We start from the raw sequence: 27612 nt of genomic DNA on the forward strand, positions 1-27612 counted from the left end.
TCATCCCATCTGATGTACATTGTCCCTCCCATCCTGACCTGTCATGAATCCCACCTACTTCAATTTTTCAGACCGTGTCCCACAAAGCCTGACCTGCTATAGCTTCACCAATATTAACATTCCCACCAATTCTCAGCATTCAGGCAGCATCATGAAGTCTTACTGCTGCTCTCACCTTTCAGATAGTGCCCTGCCATCCAATTGGAGCTGCCTATAGTCCTTTTCATCCCCACTAGTTGCACACAAAGTCTTATGCAGTCCCCAGTTGCTCACTATGACCAGTCGTACAGAGAACCCCCTCATTATTCCCACCTGTGTGGTACCGATTCCTACAAACTCCTACATCTGGCACAAAATTCTACCCCGTCCCACCTTTGGTTCAACTTCCCATTCACTTTCACCATTTATACAGATTCCCATCACTCCCACTCAAGAGTCCTGTCTAATCTCAAATGTTGTACTGATTTCCACCCCCTCTCACTTGTTTTACAGAATCCCATCCCTATTTCACTTGGGGTGATGACATACCTTCAACTTTCATCTCCTGCCCAGGCTTCTACTCGTTCTACAAAGTCTTGCCCACTCTTATCTGGCTCACAGCATCACATCAGCTCTCATTTGACTCGGCACTATCAATTCTCACTTGTCATACAGGCTCCCACCCACTTTCACCCTTTTTTTTTGTTTTGTTTTTTTACAGAGTCCCACCCAGTCCTGTCAATTGCACATAGTACCACCCCTCTCGCCTGACTCATGGAATGCCTTTACATATCACCTGGCACACGGCATACCATCAATTCTCATCTGGTTCACCTCAAAACATCAATTCTCATGTTATACAAGTCCCCACCTGCTGTACAGTAACCCACCCGCTACCACCTGTTACACAGAATAACACCCCATCATAGAGTCTCATCCACTCCCACTCAACATACAGAATCCTATCTACCCCTATTAACTCTTCTGGCTTGTGTCGTAAGTTGTATGTTGTAAGTTCACAACCAAGTTCATCCAAATTCACATGGTGCCCTGCCATCCCATTGGTCTCACATAGTCCCCAGTCGCCCACTCTGAACAGTCGTACAGAGAACCCACGCCATTCCCACCCATCTCCCACCTGAATGGTACAGATTCTTACAAACTCCAAGTTGCACAAAATTCTACCCCGTCCCACCTGTGGTTCAACTTCTCATTCACTCTCACCATTTATACAGATTCCCATCCACTCCCACTTCAGAGTCCTGTCTAATCCCAAATGTTGTATGGATTTCCAACCCCTCTCACTTGTTTTACAGAATCCCACCCTATTTCACTTGGGTGATGACATATATTCAACTTTCATCTCCTGCCCAGGCTTCTACTCGTTCTACAAAGTCTTGCCCACTCTTACCAGGTTCACAGCATCCCATCAGCTCTCATTTGCCTCAGCACTATCAATTCTCACTTGTCATACAGGCTCCCACCAATTGCACAAATTTCTACCCCTCTCATCTGGCTTATGGAATACCTTCAAATATCACCTGGCACACAGCATACCATCAATTCTCATCTGGTTCACCCTCAAAACAACAATTCTCATGTTATACAAGCACCTGCTGAACAGTAACCCACCTGCTACCACCTGTTGCACAGAGTACCACCTGTTATGTAGAACCCCACCCACTCCCTATTGTGTAGTATCCCACCCACACCCCCTTGTCATGTAGAGTCCATCCTACTTGTTGTGTAGGCTCCTGTTTTGTAGAGTTCGGTTCACTCCCACTAGTTGTGAAGCGATCTGCCTACTCCCACCTGTCATGTAGAGTCCCGTTTATTCCCATTTGTTTGTTTAGAGTCCAGCCCACTTCCACCTTCTTTTTAGAATCTCACCCTATCCCACCTGTTGTGTAGAATCCCACTTACTCCCACCTGTGGTGTAAATCCCACTCCCACCTGTTGTGTAGAGTTCAACCCATTCACACCTGTTGAGTAGAGTCCCACCCACTCCCACCTGTTGTGTAGAATCCCACCTACTCCCACCTGTGGTGTAGAGTCCCACCCACTCCCAACTGTTTTGTAGGATCCAACCTACTCCCACCTGTGGTGTAAAATCCCACTCACTCCCACCTGTTGTGTAAAGTTCAGCCCATTCGCACCTGTTGTATGGAGTCCCACCCACTCCCACCTGTTGTGTAAAGTCCCACCCACTCGCACCTGTTGTGTAGAATCCCACCTACTCCCACCTTTGGTTTGAAATCCCACTCACTCCCACCTGTTGTGTAGAGTTTAGCCTATTCCCACCTGTTGTGTAGAGTCCCACCCACCTATCCTGCACAGTCTTGCCCACACCCACCTGTCTCGTAGAATTTTGCCTACTTCCACTTGTTGTGCAAAGTACCGCCCACTCCATCTGCTATACAGAATCCCAGTCCCTCCCACTCCCATCTGTCATGTAGAGTCCAACCTACTCCCACTTGTTGTGCCTAGTACCTCCCACTTCGATCTGTTGTGCAAAATCCCACAGTCCTGCTCACTCCCACCTGTTGTGTAGAGTCCCGCCCACTCCAAGATGTCATACAGATTGCCACCCATTTTTACCTGGGTTACAGGGCCTGATCAACTGTCACCAGTCTTGCACAATTCCACCCCGCTCTCACCTGTTTCAGAGTTCGTTCCATGTCGATTCCCTGATTCCAAGGAGCAGCTGGGTTGGCCAGGCAGTCTCCAGCATTGCCTCTGCGAGAGATGTCGATCTTCTGTCTACGCAGGTTCCGAAATGCCTCCGCCATCACTAGTACACCATCATACGTCAATGATGATGTATACTGAAGAGGTGAAAGGAAAGCTGCGTCTTAATTTCATTCACACTACATTACCCGTGCTTCCTGTTTACAATCCCATATCAAATATAATACTCAGTCAAGCTGTCCTAGCACCTAAAGTAAATGTAAATGCAACAGAGGGGGCATTCTAGGTGAACGCATTGATTATTGCCACTGCCTGCTGGCTTGTAAGGCTGTGCGCGTAATGCAGTGTGACATAAAACTGCAATGTAGCAACGCCACTACTTGTTACTGGAAAAGCTATTTAGCTGTAAAGCAGTACAGATTGTTGCTACAAAGCAGTAAAGATTCAGAGAGACTGCTGGGGAAAACAGTGCCGGGATCTCATTGCTTTTCTCTTTATGAGGTACCACCGGCAGTAAGTAAAAAAAAAAAGAAGGCTCAACCTTAAATAATCAAAATGGATGTTCATTTCTTCTTATTTCCATAAACAAATACAAAAGCTGGGCTATTTGCATGAGGAAATCCAGTCCAATAAAACCGAAGGAGTCTTAGCGGCTGGGTCCACACTGACACCAGTCTTTATGAATGAACTTGATCAGCGGAAATCAAGATTTATGGTTGTAGCAGAGGCATAATAACATCCAATTAACATTGAGGGAAAGACAAAAACAAACTACAATCATTAAAGTGGGAGTCGGCAAGTGAAATGAGGAAAATCAAGAGCGAGCGAAAGATGGAGATAGTCAAGGCTCTCGCTTGTAAAGAGTGCTCTAATGAACCCGTAAAGATTGGTCTGATGTTCCCTAGATAATTTATGGCTGGGACTGCAGGATGGAAGCGCCAATCAATGGGAGTAGAGAAGGAGCCCTATATTATTAACTGATGGCAAAAGCAACGTTCTTGAACTGAGGAAAGGAGGACGAGGTGAAGTTTATGCAGCACAAGATCATCTTAATGAGTACATTTGTTTTGTTTTCCAGTTAGGGTGAACTGTAACCCTTTTTGCGTGGTGCCTCCAGAGCTCATTATTTGATTTATTTCAACTTGTGCCCGGAAAGTTTTTTCATTGCACTCATTTGCAAGGTTTTCTTTAAATGTGTTTGTTCTGGGAAAAATAAGCATCAGTCTCTGGGTACCAGTTCCTCTTAAGGCTGCGGATTTGTTGCTTGAATAGCTAACTTCAATTTAAACGGTAGCTATGTTTCCATACAAAGATGTGAATTAGATTTGTATGCAAAACTGGAATATTGGATAAATCATTTATGAATGAAGCATTGTTTCTACCCAATGAGTCAACGAGAACAAAACTGTCTTTTCATTATAACCTTGTGGCAAATATCAAAAATAAAAATGTAGTTTTGAGGTAAGAGAAGCCACTGTGGGACTATTTTCTTCTATAATAAATGAGTTGCGCCTCAAGATAAAGGCAAAACACAGTGAACGCAATGAGGTGGCTTTTGGGGGCGTGAGGTGCTCTATGGGAGCGCAGACAGATACTCAAGACAGTTCTAGAGGGAATACTAATATAATAATACTGAAGCACTGTGATGATGGACTTTAGCTGAAGCATTTTAGAACAAGCAAAACAACATTTCAGATGTTTTACAATGTACTCAAAATGCTAGTTTGTCCATTAATGATGTCTAGGCCCACACAGGATTTCTGCAGATTTTTAGCCCATCATTATAATTCTGTTTATTTAATTGAGTAAATGTGTAAATCAGAATTTATTCAGTTTTTATTCAGTAATTTGTTACTTTTTATTTTATATGTTAAGGTTTTAGTTATGATACTCCGCTGGATACTCCCAAAATAATTCCGCAGAAATCCGCAGATTTTTACCAAAATTCTCTGCAGAAATAGCAAAAAAACGTCCGCAGATTCCGTCTGGCCCTGATGATGTCCAATCCATAGACTGTAAAAGATACGGATGTAGTATCCGTGACATCACCCATATGTTTCTGAAAAGTGCAAATGAAGCTACAAGTAGGCGTGGCCAAGCGCTCCTTTTTTGTTCGTGCGTCATCGCAATGACCGGGGGTTACCATAAAAGGGCAAAGAGGCTGGGCATGAGCGGAGCTACAAACACCTGCTAGCATTTTGCTTAGAAGGGCTTTTCTTTAAGAAGCACTTGATACTTCATTGCAACTTGTTTGTGTTCTGACCACATGTGACTGGTTTTGTACTACAGGGTGGGCCATTTATATGGATACACCTTAATAAAATGGGAATGGTTGGTAATATTAATATGATACTTATAAAATGTGTTCAAAGTGCTGCCCATTGTGTTGGATTATCAATGCAACCCTCTTCTCCAACTCTTTAAACACTGATAGCAACACGGCAGGAGAAATACCAGCACAGGCTTCCAGTATCCGTAGTTTTAGATGCTGCACATCTTGTATCTTAAAACGGCTAAAGTTTGAGGAAAGCAATGGAAAGTACACAGGTTTGCAAACCCACTTAAAGTTACAAATAATAGCGCTGATAAGAGCGATCACGTGGCCAATGCCAGCTGAGACCAACCGAGTGTTTTCGGAGAGAGTGCTGAAAGACTCAAGCCTGTTTCACACTGCAGGCGTGGGCAGAGCGTGTTTTTTTTGGCGTTCATGTTAACAGATTAGAGCTTTCATACTGCACGGAGAAGCAGTGCGTCATTAAAGTAGTGCGATTAGTTTCGCCGCTGGTTCTATTTTTGCTGGTGCATTGATATTGACAATGACCAAAAACACATTGAATGAGCAATTTTACCTATTAACTGCATTGATAATATCAACAGATTTTTATATATTCAATCAAACAAACTTAAACGATTAAAACGACAACAAATATTTAGTTGGGTCTGAACTACAAGACTTAAAAATTTTAAATAATTTTAAACTAGCTTTAAACTAGTGGGGTTTTAAAATCAATGAATGCAAATAATCGCAAATTTATAATCGTTGCATCCCTACTTTCGTATTTGCTCCATGAGAGAGAGAGAGAGAGAGAGAGAGAGAGAGAGAGGGATGTTGCCGCTTTGTCCAATCACACACATTTTTATCATCACGATCTGTTCAAACTAAATCACATGATTTATTTGATGTGCATGCTGGAGTTTATTTAGTAAATGTGTTTGTGTATCTGTATTTTTGCTTATCAGATAAAACTTTATCCTATCAGAATACTTCTTAATTTATTTTTAAAACTTATGGACATCTTGGTGTTTATTAATTTGCATTATGTATTATTGTGACATACTAAAACTTGAATAAAAATATGTGGATGGAGACAGCTTTTGGCTGCATTTCACACGTTCCTCAACAGGCAGGTTCAAATATGTCTCCGGCTGCAGTCTGTCATGGTGTAATTGACTCAAATATTGCTGGGCAGCTGCTCCATGAATCTCATTGGCTAAAGCTTGATGAATAATATGCCATGTCACAGTCTGATTGGCTAAACATCTGTGACTGGAATTCTTCCACATGTGTCTGACAGGATTACGGCATGGGAATCCCTACCTAGTTTTGGCTATTTGCTGTTTGAGCAGATAAGGAATTACCCTGCTAATGTACTCAACAGCGTTTAGCCCAAATCTTTACGCATGTTTGCCTGATTCATTTAGCGAATTAGATGCTAAAACAACAGCTTAAAATAAAACCAGTGCAAATAAATGACTCTCTCAATGGATGCTACTCATTCTTACGGTTTGTCATTCTGGTGTTTGTGTTTGGATTTAATTATGTGGTGATTGAATGCGGTTGTGTTTACCCTGGGTGGGCTTTCAGATCCCGGATACTCCCTCTGGTCTAGTTTGTTCCAGCGCTGCATTAGTTTGATCACCATCGGTTTGCTGAAATCCACCAACTGGAAACCAGTTACGTTCGCCCCGCCGTGCATGAACCTCTCAAGAGAAATATCCTTAAAACCCTGTTGGGTGAATGAGAGAGGGAAAATAAGAATGAGAGCAAATAATGACGTCAGTTCATTGAAAAGATAAAGAGGTGCAGAAGGGATTTTGACTGATTGAATGTGAATCAGAGTGACTTATGAGATTACTTAATGTCCCAAATGCTGACACACTAACAAATGCTAAAGCACAGCACAAATAAGCAGTGATATAAATCACACGTAACAAAGTTCAGGTTCAGCAGTCCATCATAGTCAGGTTGTTTGAAACTGAAGCACACTGCAGATTCTGTGAGATTAACCACCATTCCAGATCAATTTATCATCCAAATGGATTTTTAGATTTGAGAGGTGGGAAATGTGGCATCATGTTGCTAGGCTTTACTGTCTTCTCACGTTGACTTTTTCTTTTCAGAGTGTTGCTAAGGTATTTTAGGTGTTGCTAGGTGACATGTTAGGATTTATTTAAGAAAGGTGACTGCAGTTGCCTTACACCAGGAGTGTCCAAACTCAGTCCTGGAAGGCCAGTGTCCTGCAAATTTTAGCTCCAACTTGCCTCAACACACCTGCAAGGATGTTTCTAGTAAGCCTAGTAAGAGCTTGATTAGCTAGCCCAGGTGTGTCTGATTGGGGTTGGAAGTAAACTTTACAGGGCATCGCCCCTCCAGGACCGAGTTTGGACATCCATGCCTTAAACTAATGTATTTTTACTGTAATGCTTTAAATAATAGTACAATTTAACAATTAATGTGATTGGTTAGTTTGTTTAATTGGCATTTCTGAAACTATTGCTATTAGATCTAATTTCAAACAATTACATTTGAATTTATATATGCACACACACACACACACACACACACACACACACTACCTAACAAAAGTCTTGTCATCGATCCCAGTTGTAAGAGCAAATAATTACGTGACTTCTAGTAGATCATATGGAAAAGTGGCAGAATATTTTTCCTGCTGAATCATCTGTTGATCTGCATCCCAATGATCACCAATACTGCAGAAGACCTAGTGAAACCCGCATGGAGCCAAGATTCTAAGAGAAATCAGTCAAGTTTGGTGAAGGGTAAATCATGGTTTGGGGTTACATTCAGTATGGGGGTGTGCGAGAGATCTGCAACATCAACAGCCTGAGGTATCAAGACATTTGTGCTGCCCATTACATTACAAACCACAGGAGAGGGACAATTCTCCAGCAGGATAGCGCTCCTTCTCATACTTCAGCCTCCACATCAAAGCTCCTGAAAGCAAAGAGTGCTCCAGGATTGGCCAGCCCAGTCATCAGACATGAACATTATTGAGCATGTCTGGGGTAAAATGGAGGAGGCATTGAAGATGAATCCAAAGAGTCTTGATGAACTCTGGGAGTCCTGCAGGAAAGCTTTCTCTGCCATTCCAGATGACTTTATTAATCAGTGATTTGAGTCAGTGCAGAGATGTATGGATGCAGTCCTCCAAACTCATGATGGAGTCAGACACAATCTTCATTCTGTCTCCACTGCAGCAGGACTTTATATTCTATACTGGACATTATTTCTGTTCAGTGATGAGACTTTAGTCTAAGCAGAGTCAGACCTTACTGTCCTAATGAAATCACTCAAAATCAAGACATGATCATATTTTATTGTGCTCAAATAATCGTCATCTAGAGGCCTTTACCTTTCATATAAGCCACTTCTGATACCAAATGATCAACTAGAAGTCAACTTATTATGTGTTGTTCCTAAAACTTGGATAGGCAACATGACTTTTGTCAGGTATGACAACTATATATAACACTATTTGTTTTATTATTCAAAGTTAGATGTATAGATTTTTGATTTATATAAAATGACTCGTATATTTTTTGATTTTATATATTAGATTTAATATGGAGTGTGTGTCTTAGTGTGTGTGTGTGTGTATATATATATATATATATAGGGGTTGGGCGATGTTGACTAATTTGGCATCGTACGATGTATAATGTGAAACATTGCGATGGATGATGGCATCGTCATCATGTGAAAAGCGGTGGGAGTGGGTGGGGGGGTGGGTGTTTGATAGAGTCTGCGCGATGTGTCTGAAAATTGAGGCGAGAATAGTGCGTGACATTATGAGTCCCGCAAATGCATAGAGACTCCCGGAACTTCCAGGAGACTTGGGATGTCTGAATATCACGTTTAACAACTATAGTGAGACGCAATCCAGCGGTATATCCTTGATAAACTGTCCAACATGCACTGCTCACTGGAGCTCAGAGGAGCGTATGACAGTGTTTGTGTGTATGTGTGTGTGTGGTCAGGTGATGTGCATTGTTAGCAGATGGAGGGCTGTTCAGAAATGCTAGGTAAAACGGTGTGGATGTGGATCATTTTCGTTCTAAAGTGGCATTTTAATACTAACACGTATTAGTGTAAACGGGGCCTGAGTGTGTGTTTTTCGCGAGCAGATTTGCAACGTGGGTGGGGCGGAGGATCATCGATGCCGGCTTAGCATTGTGTTGTCTATTGGCCATCGGTGATGGATAGGCCCAACCCCAATATATATAATCACAATTCATTTTTCCATGCAATTCTGAGGGCAAAAAGATGTAGGAAAAAAACATTATATATATATATACTAGGGATGGGAAGATTAACCGATATGTATCGATACGCGGTCATGCGCGTGCACGATGCGAGTGCATCGGTTGAGCAGCAGAGGATGAATGAAATTTTGGAAGCAAATCGAGATGCATCGGTTTTTGCGAGATGCATCGATTTTTCCGAGATACAGCTTATATTTTTAATATAGAATGTATTTTTTATTTATTAACAAGTGTTGTCAACCTGTTTTTGGCGCATAATTTAATCGACCTACATAAAGTAAGCCTTAGCAACGGATTTGCGGATGTGTACACTTACACTACAACTGAGTGTATCAGGTGTGCGGATGAAGCTAGTGGAGCGCCCTCAGAAAGCGCGAGAAGCAAAACAAACATTTTATTCCCCACTGAGTTTTAAATCTAAAGTATGGCAACATTATGGATTTAAGGATGGACGACATGACAGGACAGATGCAATTTGCAAAATGTGCCGCGCATCTGTAAAATACGCGGGCAGTATGACTAATCTGATATCTCACTTGAAGCGGCGCCACGGTGTTGTTGTGAAAGCATCTTCTAGTGTTTCTGCATCCCCGGCTTTCGCACTGCTTCAACCAGCTCCAAAAGTGGTGAGAAAAGCATTGCAAGTTTTTTTTTTTCATGCGCAACAGTTCTGCTCGCTCTACGCCAATAACGAATGCTATTGCATTGTTCACCTGCAAAGATATTCAGCCTAGTGTCACGGAGAACGAAGGTTTTAAACACCTCCTCCTGTTAATTTTTATTTAATAATAATAATATTAATAATAATAATGATAAAAATAATTGGGTGTCACGGTGGCACAGTGGGTAGTTTGACCACCTCACAGCAAGAAGATTGCTGGTTTGTTATATTTTTATTAGCCTGTTGTTTACAGTGACAGTGATGTTTCAAAGCAGCATAACACTGCTAGTTCACCACCTTAAGTTTTGAATAATCAGTGGCAAAATATCTTTGTAAAACTTGTTTTCATAGTTGAAAAGTTAAATCACAATTCTTGTTGTGCAATGCTAAATTTATTTATGTTGAAAGAGTGCAAATATATACATTTTAATATATATTGCACTTATACATTCTGTTTATCTTGAAAATACTTAAATAATATGTGCTATAGGTTCTAAAATGGCCCTCTACTGTAAACTGACACTCTGGCTCTGAGAGAAGAGCCAGTTTGTAAAAAAGTCTTGGTTTTGCTTGGTTAATAAATAATCAAACTCATTCAATGGCACAGCATCCTCTTTCACATCATCTCATAAACTTGATCTAATTAGTTAGTGCTGAAATATCGCATCGTATCGTGATATGGGTGTGAATCGTATCGTGTTGCATCGCAATATGTCACAAATGTATCGCTAATATATCGGATCGTATTCTTTGTATCGAGATGCGTATCGGATCGGCATTATAGCTTAGATGCCCAACCCTAATATATACATATATATATATATATATATATATATATATATATATATATATATATATATATATATATATATATATATATATATATATATATATATATATATATATATATATAATGTTTTTTTCTACATCTTTTTGCCCTCAGAATTGCATGGAAAAATTTATGAATTGTGAGATAATTAATAAATCAGTAAACAATAATTGTGAGATGTGAACATGATATTGCAAAATATAAATTAATATTTCTAAATCTTAGAAATAGTTTTGTCAAGTCAGAATTGTAAGCTTAAAGCTGCAATTTTAAAACCTTTTTAGTATTTTATGGCCCAAAAATATTTTCTTTAACATTTTTTAAAGTTTGAATTGTAAGGAAAAAAATATTGTCAACTGAGAAAAAAGGCAGAACTTTAAGACGTAATCGAAAAATTATGTAAAAAAACTAAATTTAGAAAATAAAAATAAATAAAAATCAGATATATGATCCGTTAATTTATAATTCTGAGAAAGTTGCATGATGTAAAATCCCAAGTAGTAATGAAATTGAGGAAAAAAAATGATGGGTTTATAACTTGCAATTTAAAGAAGTATTTTGTTGCTGAAGCATGGCTGTGGATGTTCTATGATTTTTCCATGCATATATATATATGTACAAAGAGTTCTGCCACAAGTTTGTTTTATTGAGTAGCATTCTTTTCACCTATTGCATCACCCAGCAGTAAAAACACACCTCCTCTTATCACTTAGCCAAGTAACAGCGCACTTCTCCTCAACAACACATGATTTGAGGAAGGTCTGAAGCATAACTGATGCAGAACGATTTACGTGCCAGAATGTAATACTAGGCTGGCGTTTTATTGGGGAAAGTGAAGCGCTACATTATTCAGCTCAATCACAGAGAATTACAGCCAGAGGACACGCTGTCCTCTGCATTCCTTCATTTCCTCCAGCGCTCCATCGCTGGCTGAGCTAGAGAGAGAAACCCGTGCCAGCACTCACCAGGTTAGCGACGATGTAGTGATATCCTTTCACATGTTTCCCCACGCTCACAATCTGAGAGAGAACACAGAAATAGAAAGAGTCAAAACAACAGAACGGTTCATTCCACTCTTCAGCAAGTCAGATTATAAAGGAGTCGTCTCTGCATTTAGAGAGAAGCAGTTTAGTCACAGATTCACAGTATTGCACTATATTCTGAATGCAAACACTCGATATTATTATTAACTTGTCTTTATTTTATGAACTAATATTATAACTACAGAATAAAGTAAAGACGAGCTTTGTATTGCTTAATTAACAAATATAATGAGCAAATCAAATAAATCGTTTACAGACAGGAAGTGATGCAGTATTATTATAATTTTAAACCCAGTTGATTACTACAATTTAATGGATTATATCGATTACATTTGTAGTAATCAGCTCTTCTGTAAATTAGGAATTTGCGATTCACTCTTGTCAAATAATTTGAGTCAGCTAATAATTGATGGGAGATTCACTCTGACTGAATCATTTGAGCCAGTGAATCATTAACCGCAGGTTAAATCTCACTGGATCATTTGACTCAGTCAATCATTAACTTGCGATTCACTCTTCTTGCCAAATAATTGGAGCTTGTGAGCTATTAACTGCAGATTTGCTCTGAACTAATCATTTAAATCAGTGGATTATTAACGTGTGATTCACTACTGCCAAATGATTTGATTAAGTGAACTATTAACTAGAGATTCACTCTGAACAAATCATTTGAGCCAGTGAATCATTAACTGTGAGCTAAAACTGGATGGATCATTTGAATCAGTAAATCTTAAACTTGTGATTCACTTTTCTTGACAAGGAACAAAGAATTTGAGTCAGTGAACTATTAACTGGAGATTCACTCTGAATGAATCATTTGAATCAGTGAATCATTAACTTGTGATTCACTCTTGCCGAAATATTTGGTGTCAGTAAACTATTAAGTGGAAATTCACTCGTAGCAAATCAGTTGAGCAAGTGAATCATTAACTGGAGGCTGAATCTTTTTTTTTTTTTTTTTTTTTTTTTTTTTTTTATTAAAGAGGTCAATCAAATACAATTACATACATAGGGACAAATAATACAAATAAATAAACAAATGCACAGAAATACACACAAAGACAAATAAACGCCAGGGTAACAAAAATAGGACTGATGAAATAAAGTTACATCTTAAAGGGACACAAAAGAAGAATATAAGGATACCGTTTTTGTTGCTTTTGGATGAAGAGAATGCTGGATAGTTTCCAAATATTGGTCTAGGTCGATTTTGAACAGATCAAAAAAAGGTTTAGAGCCACTAAACTTCTGTTTGTGAATATGAAACTTGGCTAATAGAATACACAAATTAACTACATATACTTTTTCCATGTTTTCTTTCGAGTCATCAAACAATCCAAAGAATATAACTTTAAAAGAAAAGGAAAAGTCACTCATAATATAAGATTGAATAAAGATCAACAAATCTGACCAGAATCTCTCTGTGAAGGAGCACTGCCAGAACAAATGAATAGAGTCTTCCTCTGAAGAGTGACAGAATGAGCAGTTTAAATCAATGTCAGGCTTATATTTCTGAAGACAGGCCTTAGTAGGATAACATTTGTGAATTAATTTAAATGTTACTTCTTTTACTTTATTTGTAATCAGATACTTGTGAGGCAAAGTCCATACTTTATCCCATGGAATATTTTCAATAGTGTTGTTCCAATAAGGTATTACATAAGGGATTGTTATGATCTCTCTCTGAAAGAGGCCTCTAATTTTACAGTTATTTTTTTGTTGGTCTGCTGAAAAACACACACTTCCAACCATTGTGTCGATTAAATTCAGGGAGTGAGTGTGTGGCCATGGTAGTGTAACACCTTGCATTAGAATAAACACGCCAGAAGGGATGGAGTTTACAACAATGGCATATTCACTAGGAGTAGCAGGAATGTTAAACTTCTGCAAGAAATCTGGATAGTTGTAAAGTCTGCCTTCTGAGTTAAAGAGCTGGCCAACTAAAAGAAAGTTGTTTTTAAACCAATTTTCAAAATAGAGTGATTTATTTTTGTAAAGAATGTCTTTATTATTCCATAAATAATATCTGTGTGGAGAAAAGTTATGCTTGTATATTAGAGACCAGGCCAAGAGCATCTGCTTATGAAAATTGGAGAGTTTGATCGGTATCTTCAAAACATTATAATTACAAAGTAAAAGAAAATTTAAACCACCAACTTTGGAGAAAATATAATTAGGGATAATATTCCAGAGTGAGTGGGGATTTTTAAGAAAGTTTTTGAGCCAATTAATTTTAAAGGTGTTGTTTAACGTAGTAAAATCTAGATAATTCAGTCCTCCTTGTTTTATGGGGTTCATTATTACTGATTTCTTAATAAGGTGAATTTTGTTTTTCCAGACAAATTTATTTAACATGCTATCAATCCTTTTTAATGTTTCTTTATTTACCTCCAAGGAAAGCGCTGCATAGGTCAGTCGAGACAACCCTTCAGCTTTAGAGAGTAAAATTCGTCCTCTTATTGATAAGTCTCTCTGCAGCCACGAATTAAGTTTCTTTTGAGTTTTCAATATTAAAGGATCAAAATTGAGTTTGCATCTTGTTTTTTGGTCCTTATTTATTACAATTCCTAAGTATGTTATTTGATCTTTCACAGGGATGTTGCATATAATGGGAACATTACAGTTTTTAATTGCCATCAATTCACATTTTTTGATATTTAAACAAAGACCTGAAGCTTTGGAGAAGGATTCAATCAGTTTTGAAGCAAAAGGGATTTGTGAAGCATCATTCAGGAATAAAGTAGTGTCGTCAGCCAGCTGGCTAATAATAATTTGTCTATCATCAATTGTGATACCTTGTAAATTACTACTAGAAATGTGGAGAGCTAAAAGTTGTGAGGCTAGTAAAAATAAATATGGAGATATAGGACATCCTTGTCTCACTCCTCGTGACAAGCTGAATCTTGGTGATGTTCCAAATTTTAATTTAATACAGCTATTATTGTTTTTATATAATGTGCGAATGGCTCTACAAAAATAATCACCAAAACCAAACTTATCAAGAGCTTTAAATATGAATTTGTGTTCGAGCGAATCAAAGGCTTTGTAGAAGTCTAGAAAAAGTAGAAAACTGTCATTAGGTATAAGATCTTCATAATCTAAAAGGTCTAGAACTAATCTGATGTTATTTGTAATATGACGTTTCTCCATGAAGCCTGATTGCGACTCATCAATAATCGAGTTAAGCACATCTTTAATTCTTCTTGCTAAAATAGAGGCTAAGATTTTGTAGTCATTATTTAAAAGGGTGATAGGCCTCCAGTTTTCTAGACATTCTTTATCTTTATTTGGTTTGGGGATCAAGGTGATGACCCCTTGTGTCATAGTTGGTGGAAGAGCCTCCAAATCAAAACTTTCCTCAAACACTTTTAGTAAAAAAGGAGATAGTTCCTTATCAAACATCTTATATAGTTCAGCGGTGAGACCATCACTGCCTGGACTTTTATTATTTTTTAAACTTTTGATTGCCTGAAGAATTTCTGATAGAGATAAATCACCTTCACATGCTTCTTTATCCTCTAATGAGATTACTTTATTTTGATTAATAGATTCAAAAAATAAATTGGCTGAATTATCACAGTATTTTGATGTATACAAATTATTATAAAATTGGGAGCAAAAATGAGCTATCTCCCCAGGATTTTCAAGTAACTTATCGTTTGCTCTAAGTCGAACAATAGAAGCATTTAAGGCATTGGATCTCTCCATCCTGAAGAAATAAGCTGAGTTTTGTTCTCCTTTTTCCAGCCATGTTTTTCTGGATCTGACATAGGCTCCCTTAGCTTTAGTTTTATATAGCTCATCTAATTTATTCTGCAATTTTAAATATTCTGCATTTTGAGCATCTGTCAGTGATTTATTAAAAGAAAAATCTGAAAGTTGTGAAAGAATTTTGTCTTCATTTAATCTATTTTGCTTAGCTATGTCACCACCAAATTTTCTAAAAAATTTACCTAGTTCATATTTTAGGAGTTCCCAATTACGTCCATAAGCTTTTTGTGATTTGGCTTTTTCCCAGTAGATGTGAATAATCTTTTCAACCTGTTGCTTGGCCTTTTCATACTTAAGAAGAGAATTGTTTAATTTCCAAATTAGAGATTTATTATTATTAATTGTAGTACTTTGTGACAAATTAATAAAGATGTAAATGGCATTATGGTCAGTCAGTGGACTATTGCTAATAGAAGTAGATATATTATTGTCTTTTAATGTTTTAGAAATCAACCAATAGTCAATTCTGGATTGTCTCGAGTGATCTTTGTTGCTCCAAGTGTACTGTATTATATCTGGATACATCTCTCTCCATATGTCGACTAAATCAAATTTATCTATAAGCGCTAGAAGATAGGAGCTTGGAGAAGCTGCTTTCCTTGGAGGGTATCTGTCTAGCATATTATTCATTACAATGTTAAAATCCCCACCTAATATTATAAAGGCTGTTGGATATTTTTTTATTGCTACGGAAAGTTTTTGATCTAACATGTTAAAAAAAGCGCAGTTGTCCGCAACAGAGTTGTATCCATATATGTTCACAATAATTACTATACATTGATTGACAACAATTATTATTAGCAAGAAGTGGCCTGAGGGATCAATATCAGTTTCCAGAACATTGCCATTGAAATTATACTTCATAATCGCTACTCCTGCAGAATGTTCTGACCCGTGTGACAGCCATATATCATTGCCCCATTGTGTCCTCCAAAATTTTGCATCTTTTGAGGTAGAGTGACTTTCCTGAAAAAAACAAAAATCTACTTTGTGTCTCTTAGAAAACAAAAATAAAGCTTTCCTTTTGATATTATTTTTTAAACCCCTGGCATTTAAAGAAAATAACGACAATGACATACAAATATAACAAGTAAACAATACCTAAAGAACTAGGTATAAGCTAAGATATGAATTAGAACAGAAGAAACTTTTTTAGAGTAACAATAAAAAAAGCGATAGTTCGCTTGACTCTGCAACATGAGAAATATAAGTATAAGGGCTTTTCAATTAAAGTCTTTTTCATATGCTTTACTTTTTCTTTTATATGTTCCTCCGTACAACCGGAAAAAAAATAGTAATAAAAACAATAATTAAGTTTCGTTTATAGTAAATGAAGACTTCAAAAAAAATGTTAAGTATTTAAGAATAATGTCCATAAACGAAAGTCTCAATAATTAAAAAATAAATGAAAAAAGGGAGAGAGGGGGGAAAAAAAGGTAAAGATCCCTCACTTGCGAGAGTGGTGACGACAACAAGTCCTTTGAATCTAAACTCAGTTCAAAAACACAGTTTATCCTTCCGTCTGAACAGGGATATATGAGTTAAGGAAAAAGAAAGAAAAAAAAAGCTTGCGCTCACCCGAAAAAAAATATATATATAAAAAAAGTGCCGTGGTGAAATGTTGATGAGGACAGCATTATCCTGGCTGATCTTTTGCTGAAATCCTTTTGCCATCCACATATGCAAACGGTCCTCTGAAGCCTGCTCTCTTCCCCTCCTTTCTCGCTCGTTCGACAAGTGGCCAAAGTTTATTTCTGGCGTCTTTGGTGCTTTGAGTTAGGTCTTCAAAAATCCGGATTTTCTTCTCTTTGAGGATGTCCGCGGTTCTGGCATCCCTCCAGATCTGGTCTCGGACGTTGCGTGAGAGAAACTGCGCGATGATTCGGCGGCTGGGGCGAGCTCCGTCAGCGCGAGGACCCAGTCTGTGGGCCACATCGAGCGTGTAGATCAGCTGTTCTGCTATTACAGGAGAAACTTTACTGAACAAGTCAATCAGAACTTTGCGGACATCTTCGCCGCGCTGCTCCTGAATACCGGACACTCGTAGATTCCACCTCCGCTTGTAAGTATCGAGTTCCTCGCATTTATCCCGCAGCACACAGTTCTCCTTCTCCAGCGATTCCACTCTCTTCTGTAGCGTTGTCACATTGCCCGTTATTTCTTCTACTTGGTTATTCATAAATTCAAGCGCCTCGGTTACACTGTTTAGTGAATTGGTGTTATCTTTCACTGTTGTCTCGAGGGATTGCATACGAGTCAGCGACTCTAACTGCATTTTTTCAACTCGTTCCAAAACTTCCAGCAGGTGCGAGTTGGACACCGTTTGACTCTCCGACGCCCCTTTGTCAGTTGTTTTTGATTTTTTAGTCGGTGGATTAGGAGTTTCAGGTAAGGGAATTTTAATCGATGCATCATCCATCTTGAGCGCGGCATCCAGAGATCTCCTCGCATAAGAATGAGTGGCACTTCGAGCAGCTCTGCGTTCTTCCATTGCACTCGTTTGAAAAATGTGAAAAATGAATAATAATAATAAAAAGAAACTCCGGTCAGTAACAAGACGCTTTTTGGCCCTTTTACTTATCTAGCTATTATTAAATGGTTTAGCATGTGCAGAGCTTCAGCACATGGTTGTTAACCAGTCGCCATCTTGGAACCGAAAAGGAACTGGAGGCTGAATCAGACTGTATCGTTAAATCAGTGAATCATTAACTTGTGATTCACTTTATTCTTGACAAATAATTTGAGTTAGTGAAATATTAACTGGAGATTTGCTCTGAACAAATCGTTTGAATCAGTGAAACATTAACCTGTGAGTCACTCTTGCCAAATAATTTGAGTCTGTGAACTATAAACTGAAGGTTCACTCTGAACAAATCATTTGAGCCAGTGAATCATTAACTGCAGGTTCAATCTCACTGGCTAATTTTAATCCGTGAATCATTAAATTGTAATTTACTCTTGCCAAATAATTTGAGTCAGTGAACTATTAATTGGCAATTCACTCTAAACGAATCATTTGAATCAGTGAATCATTAACTTGTGATTTCACTCGACAAAATATTTGGTGTCAGTGAACTATTAAGTGGAAAATCACTCTTACCGACTCATTTGAGCCGGTGAATCATTAACTGGAGGCTGAATTTCACTGGATCATTTGAATCAGTAAATCATAACCTTGTGATTCACTCTTCTTGACAAATAATGTGTGTTAGTGAACTAGCAACTGAAGATTTGCTCTGAACAAATCATTTGAATCAGAGAATCATTAACTTGTGGTTCACTCTTGCCAAAATATTTGGTGTCGGTGAACTTTTACTGGAGATTCACTCTTACCAAATCATTTGAGCCAGTGAATCATTAACTGGAGGCTGAATCTGACCGTATTATTTGAATCAGTGAATCATTAACTTGTGATTCACTCTTCTTGACAGATAATTTGAGTTAGTTAACTACTAACTGGAGATTCACTCTTACCAAATCGTGAGCCAGTGAATCATTAACTGAAGGCTGAATCTGAAAGGATCATTTGAATCAGTGAATCATTACTTGTGATTCAGTCTTTTTGACAAATAATTTGAGTTGGTAAACTATTAACTTAAGGTTTGCTCAGAACAAATCATTTGAATCAGTGAATCATTAACTTGTGATTCTCTCTTGCCAAATATTTTGTGTCTGTGAACTATAAACTGAAAATTCACTCTAAACAAATAATTCGAGCCAATGAACCATCAACTGAAGGCTGAATCTGACATGATCATTTGACTCAGTAAATCATTAGCTTGTGATTTACTCACTCTTGCCAAATGATCTGAGTTAGTGAACTATTAAATGGAGATTCACTCTAAACAAAACTTACTCAAATTATTTGACAAGAGTGATTCACAAGTTCATGATTCAGTGAGTCAAATGATCCATTCAGATTTAACCTCTAGTTAATGATTCACTGGCTCAAATTATTTGGTCAATAATTAACTGGAGGCTGAAACTAAATGGATAATTTGACTCACTGAATCATTATCTTATGATTCACTTTTGCCAAATAATTTGAGTCGGTGAACAATTAACTGGAGATTCACTCTGAACGAATCATTTATGCCAGAATTCTTATCTGGACACTTGTCCAGGATTATTAAGACAATCGTCCATTCTCAGAAATGAATTGCTCTGTGATTTGTTAAGCTTTAAAACAAACAAAGAAAAACTTGTTTCGAAAAGTTTAAAGTTAATTAAAGATTAAAATGTTAATTAAAGACTTTTCTTCTTATGTTTTGTTTTCCTGAGGTTGAGTTTTCTGTTTTTGAGTCGTGTGTGGTGTATGCCTATAAACACTATTGGTGTCAAATCAGTGGGGGCTGATGTCAGACCCACATCTGCTGGAGAAACATGCTGGCAGGACATGTAGAGAGAACATTCCGGTGATGTTGTACCCGTCTATGCCCAACTGCGAGACGGTAAGTGTGTATGTGTGTGTGTCTGCTTGTGTTTGCCAGGTGTACTGTCAGGCTGATAGATGACCACCTTAGAGGTCTGCGCGAGGACCAGACGGAGCGTGCAACAATCAAACACGCCCTCCAATCACAGAGTTCATAGATCAGACATACAGAGAGCCGAGCCTTGACTCCTGTTGAACATCATTACCCATGAGCCCGTTACACACTCTGCCACAAGTCCCGTTACAAGTGACAATATTATGTTCATTCATTCATTTTCCTTTGGCTTAGTTCCTTATTTATCAGGGGTCGCCACAGTGGAATGAACTGCCAACTATTCCAGCATATGTTTTATGCAGCGGATATACTTCCAACCACATCCCAGTTTTGGGAAACACCCATACACTCTCATTCACAAACACTGTCGTACACTACATAGAATTTAGTGTCTTCAATTCACCATGTGCTTGGACTGTAGGGCAAACAGGATTCGATATATATTTACATATATTTATTTATATATATATATATATATATATATATATATATATATATATATATATATATATATATATATATATATTTATTTATTTATTTATTTAAATAAATATATATAGGAGAGTGGTCACTGGAGTTTTCCGAAAGAAATAAAAAACGGTTTGGATACGGGAGATTGGTCTGAAATACGGGATACTCCCATGAAAAACGGGAGTGTTGACAGGTATGCTTACCAGTTTAATAATGATGTGATCAGCTGTAGTTAAAAATCAGACTGTTATATCTTCTAAGCGTAAGGGCTTTATATGTGGTTCTGTCGCCATCTTGTGGATAGAAAATGTCAACTGTCTTTAGTCTACTCTATGGCAGGCTAATAGCCGCCGACGAGCTCTCTCAGGAATTGTAAATATTATAAAATAGGCACTATCCTTATAAATAAACTGCATAGTTACAATCTAAACAACTATATTCTCGACTAAAAAAAGCTTCAAAAGTACATTTTGTTGTCTAACAGCAGTAATATTTGTCAAACTGTAGCGTCTCTCTGCCTGTTGCTGGCTGTATGTGGGCGGAGTAATACACAAAGGTGAAGGGTGAAGAGGCCTTTGTGTGATGTTACTGGCAAAATATTGCACAGTTATCAGCCAGTCAGATTCAAGAACCAGAGAGAACTGTTGTATAAATAAACCTATATATATATATATATATATATAGGGGTGTCAAAATCTATCGTTATTTCGGTGCACCGCGATGCAGACGCGGACAACTTGGTATCGGTTCAGTAATAATCATAACCGGTTATTACTGAGGTCGACTACCTCATATGCGCTCTGTCGCGAGGGAGGCGATCGCGAGTATTTACAGCGCTTTAACTACTTTAAACTCATAAACTGTGCACAATTTCACTGTGTGTGTTTGCTGGATCAGTCTTTCACTGACATATACAACAAAAGACCCTATTTCACTGAGATCGAGAGAATGAAAGTAGCCTACTCAATTTCTCTCTTTCTCTATCTCTCTCTTTCGCTCTCTCTCTCTCTCTTTCTCTCACACACACACACACAGTGGCCCATTTGACCTGCTGGCGTGGCTTTTCTTCTCCTCTCGGCTGTTTTACAGTGTTACTTCTGGATACAAAAACGAGTGCGTGTCTTCAGTTTTCTCCACCGTGTCTATTATACATCAGCTGTGAGATCGCTGCTGCCGCTTATCAGTGTCACTTATCTGAAGAGCGCAGTGCGCAAGAGCCAATCGCAACCATTTTTGTTGAGGGTGTGACCAATCAAAGAGGTGTAAGAGAACTAGACAAGGATCAGAAATTGAGCTGGATATTTATATTTGTTTATATTATTTGCTTAATGCTTGTGTTGTTTAAAGGTACAGTTTATATATCTGACTGTTTGTATTAAACGACAAAATTGTATTACAAATAATATATAAATATAAATATATTCATACATTTTAATACAAGAACTGCTGCTGTGAAGAAAATATAAAACTGTGTATGGAAAGCACCGTCAGTGCAACGTGATGCACCAAAATATCAAATTGAACCGAATCGATGGCATGATAATCGTAACCGAACCGAACCGTGAGACTAGTGTAGGTTCACAGCTCTCTCTCTCTCTCTCTCTCTCTCTCTATATATATATATATATATATATATATATATATATATATATATAAATATATATATATATATATATATATATATTTTTTTTTTTTTTTTTTTTTTTTACAGAACAAACCACTTTTAAGCCTTTAAATGTCACTTTAAGCTGAATACTAGTATCTTGAAAAATATCTAGTCTAATATTATTTACTGTCATCATGGCAAAGATAAAATAAATCAGTAATTAGAGATGAGTTATTAAAACTATTGTTTAGAAATGTGTTGAAAAAAATCTTCCCTCCGTTTAACAGAAATTGGGAAGAAATATACAGGGGGGCTCATAATTCAGGAGGGCTAATAATACTGGCTTCAGCTGTATGTCTAAGTGTAAATATATCTGTTTTTGTTCCTAATTTGTGTGTTTTAAGGGCTCGGGGTCACAGTGCTGTGTCTGTTTCAGGCTCTTTGGCTCAGTTTTGTGAGCACCTGTTCTGGTTTCTCAGTACATCATGTTCTTCTGAGTCTCAGTGCACATGACAGGCAGAGCGGGAGAAACTCTGCCGGCAGGAGGAGGGATCAGAGCGAGTCACGGACAAAATAACAAATCACAACGCTGATCGCTCGTCTCGCTCTGCGATTCCTCTGTGATTTCTGTTTTCATGCTTTTGCTTTTAAACGCGCCGTAAGCGGTTTAGTATTCTGGAACGGCATGCATAAAATGCTCCTGCTACCTGAGAGATGTTATTGCAACGGGTTTGAGACAGTCACAGACTCTGCAAACACTATTTATTGAGTGGGGGTGGCAGCGTGTGCTGTTTTAGCCAATCAGGAGTGCTCTCCGGCTGTCAATCACTGCGCACATTCAGTTTGCTGACAGTCTGATTAGTTGACAAGGCACTGAAAGGTATTTGGAGGAGTCTGGTGCAAGTTAGCAGAATATATAACTAAATATATAACTGTATGGCTTGTGTGTATCTAAATAGTCAAGTTTTTAACGGCAATACATGCACAGTGGCTTTTAATATGCTTTTGAAGTGTGCATAATGCCAAATTTGTCATTTATTTTGCTAGCTCACATTGCTACTTTTAAGGTAAATAAATCAAATCAAATCAAATAAATAAATCAAATCAAAGTCTGTTGACGTCAACGTTAGGGTTTCCATAGCAACTGTATAATAATAATATTATTAACCACGCCCATCTTACCGTTAGTTTGCTTTGAGAGAATGATGCACAAAAGAAAGACCTGCCCCCCACTTAATATTCGGATTCAGTTGGAAGTACATCAACATACTGAAATAACAGTCTCAGCAACTTCTGGTTCATGCTGACTTGCCATCAGAACTGCCTTAATCCTACGTGGCATAGATTCAACAGGGTACTGGAAATATTCCTCAGAGATTTTGCTCCATATTGACATGATAGCATCACACAGTTGCTGCAGATTTGTCATGATGTGAATCTCCCGTTCCACCACATCCTAAAGGTGCTCCATTGGATTGAGCTCTGGTGACTGTGGAGGCCATTTGAGTACAGTGAACTCTTTGTCATGTTCAAGAAACCAGTCTGAGATGATTCACGCTTTAAGACATGGTCTATATCCTGCTGGAAGTAGCCATCAGAAGATGGAGACACTGTGGTCATAAAGGGATGGACATGGTCAGCAACAATACTCGGGTAGGCTGTGGCGTTGACTAGAAGCTCAATTGCTAATAATGGGCCCAAAGTGTGCCAAGAAAACATCCCCCACACCATTACACCACCACCACCAGTCTGAACCGTTGATGCAAGACAGGATGGATCCAGGCTTTCATGTTGTTGATGCCAAATTCTGACCCGACCATCTGATAGTCGCAGCAGAAATGGAGACTCATCAGAGCAGGCAACGTTTCTCCAATCTTCTATTGTCCAGTTTTAGTGAGTCTGTGTGAATTGTAGCCTCAGTTTCCTGTTCTTAGCTGACAGGAGCGGCACCCGGTGTGGTCTTCTGCTGCTGTAGCCCATCTGTCTCAAGGTTGGACGTGTTGTGCGTTCAAAGATGCTCTTCTGCAGACCTCGGTTGTATCGAGTGCTTATTTGAGTTACTGTTGCCTTTCTATCAGCTGGAACCAGTCTGACCATTCTCCTCTGACCTCTGGCATCAACAAGGCATCTGCGCCCACAGAACTGCCATATTTTCTCTATTTCGAATCATTCTCTGTAAACCCTAGAGATGGCTGTGCTTGAGTAGATCAGCAGTTTTCAGCCCTTCTGGCAGCAACAACCATGCCACTTTCAAAGTCACTTAGATCCCCTTTCTTCCCCATTTTGATGCTCAGTCATTTTAAACTGCAGCAGATTGTCTTGACCATTTCTACATGCTTAAATGCACTGATCTGCTGCTTTGTGATTGGCTGATTGTAAATTTGCGTTGACAAGCAGTTGGCTGATGTACCTAATAAAGTGGCCAGTGTCTATATATATATATATATATATATATATATATATATTTTTTTTTTTTTTTTTTTCTGACTTTAAATATATAAAATAATATTATCATTAAAACCTAATTAAATATTTTACAACTTACAGCACAATTTATTATAATAAATCATGTATATTTGTCTAAAAATGAAGCAATAATTATTACAATATTATTGAAGTATATAAATGGAACAAATAAAATGTAGAAGGAGCATTTTATTAATTCATCCATTGCTTTTGTATGTGTTTTTATCGTGAAAAGGTGGAAGAATATTGAATATTTTGGTAAAATATTATGAAAATTGTATTTTAAAAACCTTTACTTCTAAAATAGTCGCAATAGGACACACATTCACATCATTTTGACTATCGGTATAATCTCCTTACCTGTTCTAGTATATTCTGCAGTCGCTCTGCCTCGAGGTCAATGACGAACTTCTTCTCCTGCCGTCGATCCAGGTCCTCCAGCAGACGTCGATAGCTGGCGTCATTAAAGTTCTCCACACAGATGGCACTAACCTGCCAACCGTTCTGACCCGCCTTCTCCATGATGGCCTGCAGGACGGCATATCCTACAATTGTGTAACAGCAGTAAACACACTCTTGTTATATGGTCTGATTTTGCGATGTCTGTACTTTTAAATTAAATTTGTATCATCCTAATTCAAGTGATGAATGATTTTGAAATGCTAACAGTAAACAGAGCTACTGTAAGGTCACACATGCTCGGTAAAACGCTTGAAAATGACTAAGCTGAAATTATCCATTAATTCAATTCAATTCAACTGTTTATTGTCATGTGCACAGTAAGGAAACACGTTTCCCTGTACAATGAGATTCTTACTTTGCCGTCCACAGTGAAGTCATACACACAACATACACATCATACAAGACATACACATAAATACACATGTATACACAGAAGTGACTGATGTATGATTATAAAATGTAAGTATATAAATATCTATGAAAGAAAGCAATATATAAAACTGATTTGAGTAATGAAACAGATGTGAACAATGTACAGAGGTTTTTAAATTAGAAAATTAGAAATTAGAAATTTAAAAGTAGTCAGATGTAATCAGTTACTTTTATTAAGTAATTGAAAAGGTACACTGCTTATTACATTTTAAATAGGGTCATTTGTAATCTGTAATCTATGACATTTCCAAAGTAACCTCCCCAACACTGCTTATGGCTTTTTGGTTTCTTTTGTTGTGCATCCCAGCCACTAGCTCCCCATCTGAAGCACTTTTTTTAGCATAGGGGGGAATATAGTCATCCAACTATTTGTAATGTTGCAGTATGTATTTGAATAATGATGGTTGGTTTCTTTACTTGAAAGCTCAGATTTGATGATCATCATTTATTTTGTTGACAGAGTTTGAGGTTTACTGTATCCTTATTATTCACACCTTACAGATGTTGATCTACCTTTACCATTGCGCACACATTGTAGCATTTTATTTATCAAGTTTAAGAGTCTCTTTAACACTTACAGTATGTTTATTTTATTATAAAGAGATTCAATATTTAGTTTGAACATTTTTGTTTATTAAAACTATTTGCCCTAGTAATGTTGGTAAATTAAAATACTGTAGTTAAATAAATCCTAATATTCCTAAATGTACTGTTAAAAAATATTCAATAATTATCGATATCGAATGATATATAACATATTGCAATCTTTTTCTTTTTTTTTTTGCAATATCGCCCAGCCCTACTTTGTCTATTGAAGTTACAATTTGCAGTTAATCCACAAATCACATCTTCTGACTGTGAAAGCAGAATGAATATATTATGCCACGGATTTCTATCAAACATTTTTTCTCATAAAAACTCTACACTCCTGCTATATACTGATAGTTTTTCAGTGAATATAACTGAGAGATATAGCGGATTATCTGTGCAAATAAATCGATAAAATGAAATTGTGCAACTACTAAAGAGTTAAATCATGCAAAATAATTCCCCTTGGCAGACTGGATGTGTATGTGGGTTTCTCTACAGGTGTGTATGTTTGTGTGTGTGCTGTGCCTTGGTCTCCTGTCCAAATGTCCCGTGTGTGTTCTGCATCGCTGTGCCAGTTATGTCAGCCAAGAGCAACAGATGTCCTTTAAATTGGCCCTTAGTCGCACCGCAGGACTTTGGACAGCAGGACAAATGCTCTGTATGTGTGTGTGTGTGTGTGTGTCTGTGTGTGTGCACACTGGTTTGGGTGGTTTACACAGACAGAAATTAGTATAACGACATTGGTATGATCTAGGAATTACAGCATTGAGGTGGTTTATGGCAGTGGTTCTCAGTCTTCATCAATGCAGCACCCTGCTATGTTTGTCTTTTTTACCATACTGGGGTGGGTTTGCCGAACCACAACATAACTCACGGCTGAACTATCATGGTACGATGCATCGTTTCGGAAAAGAACGACGTAGTGACGAGTATTTCCCAAAGCGCATAGTTTCTGTCGCAGATCCAGCGCTTGAACCATGTAAGTTATAACCCCGATTGCTTGCCTTTATTTCCAATAATTTATAAACTTCTCGTATGTTATACTTTTATAATGGCCATTATTGATTATTAAAACTGATATTCAGCAAAAGAGAGGGCTTGTTTCGAATTTTTTATGAAAATGCAGTGATGTTATAGGCTCCATTTTGTTATAAATATGCATACAGTGAAGATGACGCTTATATATGCAGCACGACGCCTCAACATTTCTGCTGTCTGTTAAGTCAGTTATATCAAAATGAAAATAGCAGTTCCATCATGTTTTTATTTTATTATTAAGATAAAGTGAAACAATGTGGCCAGGAGGATATGTATAAGGTTATAAAGGACGCTGTTCCCTTTGAAGATTTACCTGACATGTCCTCGGGAGTTTGTTTTCCATATCATTGTTTTCCAAAGTCTGAACTTACAAGAAGAGGATGCAGGACTGTGTGTGTAGGCTACTTAGTATTTAGGAAAAGCCCCAATCAGAGATGGGAATGTCGGCAGCCCCGCCTCCGTTTTTAGATGTTTCAGTTTTCCCCCATCCACAATGAGATGGAGCAGCAGCGTTTTAGAATGAA

General features: G+C 37.9%; 1 protein-coding gene and 1 long non-coding RNA gene across 23 annotated transcripts in view; one reads left to right on the plus strand and one right to left on the minus strand.

Moving 5' to 3' along the window:
- Positions 1 to 27612, minus strand: part of gria4a (glutamate receptor, ionotropic, AMPA 4a) — an 877747-nt gene that overhangs the window by 777414 nt on the left and 72721 nt on the right. For all 11 annotated transcript variants that reach the window (XR_015508480.1, XR_015508478.1, XR_015508477.1 and 8 more), the window contains 4 exon segments: positions 24926 to 25110; positions 11687 to 11740; positions 6516 to 6674; positions 2637 to 2804 (listed from right to left, as the gene is read on the minus strand). Coding sequence is in view for 7 of the 11 variants with exons in the window: in XM_087282680.1 (XP_087138806.1) it covers positions 2637 to 2804; positions 6516 to 6674; positions 11687 to 11740; positions 24926 to 25110 (566 nt within the window). In the remaining 4 variants the exon portion in view is untranslated.
- LOC141377928 (uncharacterized) overlaps positions 1 to 27612 on the plus strand; it is a 244751-nt gene that overhangs the window by 81064 nt on the left and 136075 nt on the right. For 4 of the 12 annotated variants that reach the window (XR_015509981.1, XR_015509980.1, XR_015509979.1 and 1 more), the window contains one exon: positions 24935 to 25073. The exons of 7 other annotated variants lie outside the window; for them this stretch is intronic. This is a non-coding gene — a long non-coding RNA (uncharacterized LOC141377928). Of the gene's footprint in view, positions 1 to 24934; positions 25129 to 27612 lie in introns of those variants that run through there. One more of the 12 variants, XR_015509988.1, reaches the window with a different exon arrangement.

The sequence above is a fragment of the Danio rerio genome, chromosome 15, assembly GCF_052040795.2.
Source record: "Danio rerio strain M-AB ecotype USA chromosome 15, GRCz13ab, whole genome shotgun sequence".
NCBI lineage: Eukaryota > Metazoa > Chordata > Actinopteri > Cypriniformes > Danionidae > Danio > Danio rerio.